The sequence below is a fragment of the Nicotiana tabacum genome, chromosome 17, assembly GCF_000715075.1.
Source record: "Nicotiana tabacum cultivar K326 chromosome 17, ASM71507v2, whole genome shotgun sequence".
In the NCBI taxonomy this organism is placed as follows: domain Eukaryota; kingdom Viridiplantae; phylum Streptophyta; class Magnoliopsida; order Solanales; family Solanaceae; genus Nicotiana; species Nicotiana tabacum.
The window spans coordinates 95,431,280-95,435,282 of NC_134096.1; the positions used below are offsets into that span (position 1 = coordinate 95,431,280).

Consider the following 4,003-nt stretch of genomic DNA (forward strand, 5'->3'; position numbering starts at 1 on the left):
ATTAATTCCACAAATTAAAGCATGAACAAGGCTAAATAATAAACACCCAACCATAAACAAGAATTAAATTAAATACCCATAAGGTTTACACACTAGGGTTGTGTCACAATCCTAGTAAAAATCTAGTTACTCATGCTTGAAATTAAATAAATAGAAGAAGAAATGCTAATTAAACTCATATTGTAAAATTAAAATAATAAAATGTATGTTAAAATATCCCAAAATATGAAAAACTAATTAAAGAAGCAACGAGAAACAACTACTGTAGCTGCTGATGTCAAAAGTTGACCTAATTTCGTGAAACTCTTCTATTTATACAAAGCTGATAATTTCTGACAAAAATGCCCCTGGGAGGTTATTCGGCCGCACAATTCCATGTGCGGTCCGAAAATTTCTTCGACTTGTCAGGAAATGGAGGTTTGCGGCTTTATAATTCTGATCTGTGACCGCAAGGCATTCTTTCTGTAGTCCACAGATTTGTAACTGCAGTTGCAACTTAGTTCTGCGGTCCGCACTTTTACTTATGCGCTCGCAAGGTACTTTTTCTGCGGCCGCACAATTTTTGTGCGGTTCGCACTTTTGAGGGACTTGGAACTTGAAAATTTGCACATTCTCTGAACTTTGTTCCTAGCCCAGTTTTTGCGGCCTCACAATTCATGTGCGGTCCGCACTTTGCATAAAATTCTGCTGGATTTTCTTTCATCATCTGCATCCGCAGATGAAATTCTGCGGTCCACACTTTGTGAGCTTCTGTGCCTTTTATTGCCTTGAGTTTAGATTAATCCTTTTTGAGTTGGATTTCATCTCGGAAGTCCATCTTCCAATATTCCTGCAATTTAGCAAATTTCATCAGTTTCTGGAACACAATTCAATGCTTTTAGTCTAAAACAAAAGCTAAAAGGTGCTAATAAATAGTCCAAATCCCCACTTATCAACTACTCATGTTTTACATATGTAATTTTCTTATCTCATAAAGATGAATCTCTCAAAACTTTTGAGATTTTATGTAAAAGAATTGAAAGAGAAAAGGGTATCTGATCACAACCATCCAAAGCGATCATGGAGGAGAGTTTGAAAGTAGATCCTTTGAAGAATTCTGTAATGATCAAAGATACACCCATAAATTCTCATCCCCAAGATCACCCCAACAAAATGGAGTAGTTGAGCGCAAGAATAGAACTCTACAAGATATGACAAGAATAATGATATTAGAACATTCACTGCCAAATCACTTCTGGGCAGAAGCAGTCAGTACAACATGTCATATTCTTAACAAGTGCCTCATAAGACCTATTTTGAAGAAGAATCCATATGAATTATGGAAAGGTAAGAAGCCAAATATTGGCTACTTTCACCCATTCAGAAGTAAGTGTTTCATCACAACAATGGTAAGGATAACCTTGGAAAATTTGACCAAAGGAGTGATGAAGGTATTTTTCTTTGTTACTCTATTAACAGTAGATCATTTAGAGTTTACATCAAACATACGTTATCTGTAGAAGAATCAATGCATGTTATATTCGATGAAATAACTCTATGGCCGAGAAAGGAATCATTACAGGTGATGAAGACACCAGCCAAGAAGTATCACAGACAAATAAACCACAGAAGTCGATTGATATCCCAGCTATAGTCACGGAGTCGACTAATGAACATGTGATCAATCCCGCTGAACCACAAAAAGAGACGGCTACTTCTGCAATCGGAACCCGACCGAATGAATGGACAAGTGAACCTGAATATTCTCAAAACCTCATCATAGGGGATCCAAGCGAAGGGATGAAATCCAAAGACTCTCTTAAAATGAAAGCAAATATTAGACTCATCTCTCAAGTAGAACCAAAGAAAGTTGATGAAGCCCTAAAGGACTCCAGCTGGATACAAGCCATGCATGACGAACTTGATCAATTCGAAAAAAAACCAAATTTGGGAATTTGTTCCTAAGCCTGCAAATACTACTGTAATCGGAACAAAGTGGGTATTTTGAAACAAGCTAAATGAAAAAGGAAAGGTAGTAAGAAACAAATCCTAAGCCTGCAAACGCTACTGTGATCGGAACAACGTGGGTATTTTGAAATAAGCTAAATGAATAAGGAAAGGTAGTAAGAAACAAATCCAGACTAGTAGCTCAAGGCTACTTACAGCATGAAGGAGTCGACTATGATGAAACCTTTTCATCGATAGCACAGTTAGAATCAATTTGTATATTACTTGCCTATGCATCTTTCAAAGGTTTTAAACTATTTCAAATGGATGTCAAAAGCTCTTTACTAAATGATTTTATTGATGAGGAGGTATATTTAAAACAACCTCCTGATTTTGAAAACTCACAATTTCCTTATCATGTGTACAAGCTAGCTAAAGTTCTTTATGGACTCAAACAAGCTCCTCGAACTTAGTATGAAAGAATGAGTTCCTTTTTAACTAATCATGGGTTCACCAGAGGTAAGGTGGATACTACTTTATTGATCAAGAGATCTACTGAAGGTAATATTATTATTCAAATCTATGTAGATGATATCATGTTTGGTAGTACTAATTCTCTTTTGTGCAAAGACTTTTCAAATCTCATGCAAAGTGAGTTCGAAATGAGTATGATGGGAGAGCTGGCATTTGTTATTGGACTACAAATCCATCAATTAGAAAGTGGAATATTCATACAAAGGAATTGATTTAAAAATTTGGAATGAACAATGCCAAATCAATTGGAATTCATATGAGTCCGTCTACAAGTTTAGATAGGGACGAACAAGGAAAATCAGTAGACGAAACAAAGTATCGTGGAATGATTGGGTATCTACTATATCTAATGGCCAGTCGACCCAATATCATGTTCACTGTTTGTAAATATGCCAGGTTTCAGTCGGCTCCTAAAAAGTCTCACTTAACAGCAGTAAAGCGAATTATTCGCTATCTCATTGGAACCACCTCCTACAGACTTTGGTATCCTCACTCTAACAATTTTAAACTTGAGGGTTTTTTAGATGCTGATCTTGTAGGTGACAAGGAGGACAAAAAAAGCACAAGTGGGACTTTTCAATTACTGAAAAAAACACTAATCTCCTGGAATAGTAAGAAACATGGATCAATGGCTTTTTTCTCAACTGAAGCAGAGTACATTGCAATTGGACAATGTTGTGCTCCATTTCTATGGATGTCTCATTAATTGGGTAACTATGAATTATTTTTTAAGCATGTTCAAATATTCTGTGATAATTCTAGTGTTATTTGTCTATCAAAGAATCATGTGCATCATTCAAGAGCTAAGCATATAGATATTAAGCACCATTTTATGAGAGATCATGTTTTTAAAAGGCAACATAGAATTATTGTTTGTAAGTTTCACTGATCAATTATCAGTACAAAACCTTTGTAGAAGATAAATTTTGTGCATTACGAGTCTCTCTTGGCATTATTTTCATAAACTCATAACTTTAGGGCCTTTATGGTGTTTTTTTTAATTATTACTGTATCTTTGTTTAAATATTTCCTTAAGTGTGCAAGATGCATTAATTGTGTGTATGTTACTTTTTCCTTTTTTATGCCTTTTCACACCCTTTTAGAAACCGGACAATCATTGAGTCAAATCTCTGACGCCTTTTCGTTTGTACTCGACCGCCGTTTATCGCCTTTTTTAAAGTTCAAAGCTTCTTCTATCTCTATTGCATTGTTTGCATCTCCAATCCCCAGTTCCAAACCCTACCATGGCAAAGCACTCCAAAAATCCCTCTACTTTCACAAGCAAAAGCACTCGCTCTAGGGCAAAACCCTCTTCTCAACCTCCTGAACCAGTCAATCTAGGATCAGACCACTTCGAGGACTTTGACTCCTCTCAAGATATCTCAGATGATGCTCGCAATCTCAACGAGAAGGCCCTAGGAAATTTTTAGAACTCAGTAAATTTCGATGATGCAAAATAACCAATTACTCCCTATGTGCGGGAAAAGATTCTAAGCAATAAAATGGAGGCATATTGAGGAAATGAATCCAACGAAAAAGGAAA

At 36.0% G+C, this 4,003-nt stretch overlaps 1 protein-coding gene across 1 annotated transcript; it reads left to right on the plus strand.

Annotated features, from left to right (window-relative positions):
- The first annotated feature begins 2,686 nt into the window (after positions 1–2,686).
- LOC142171983 (secreted RxLR effector protein 161-like) lies at positions 2,687–3,166 on the plus strand. Its single transcript, XM_075235727.1, has one exon. The coding sequence runs from the start codon at positions 2,687–2,689 to the stop codon at positions 3,164–3,166; it is 480 nt and encodes a 159-aa protein (XP_075091828.1).
- Positions 3,167–4,003: the final 837 nt, after the last annotated feature.

Excerpts from the sequence above, each read along its gene's own strand:
- LOC142171983 (XM_075235727.1), top strand. The coding sequence starts at position 2,687 with ATGAACAATGCCAAATCAATTGGAATTCATATGAGTCCGTCTACAAGT.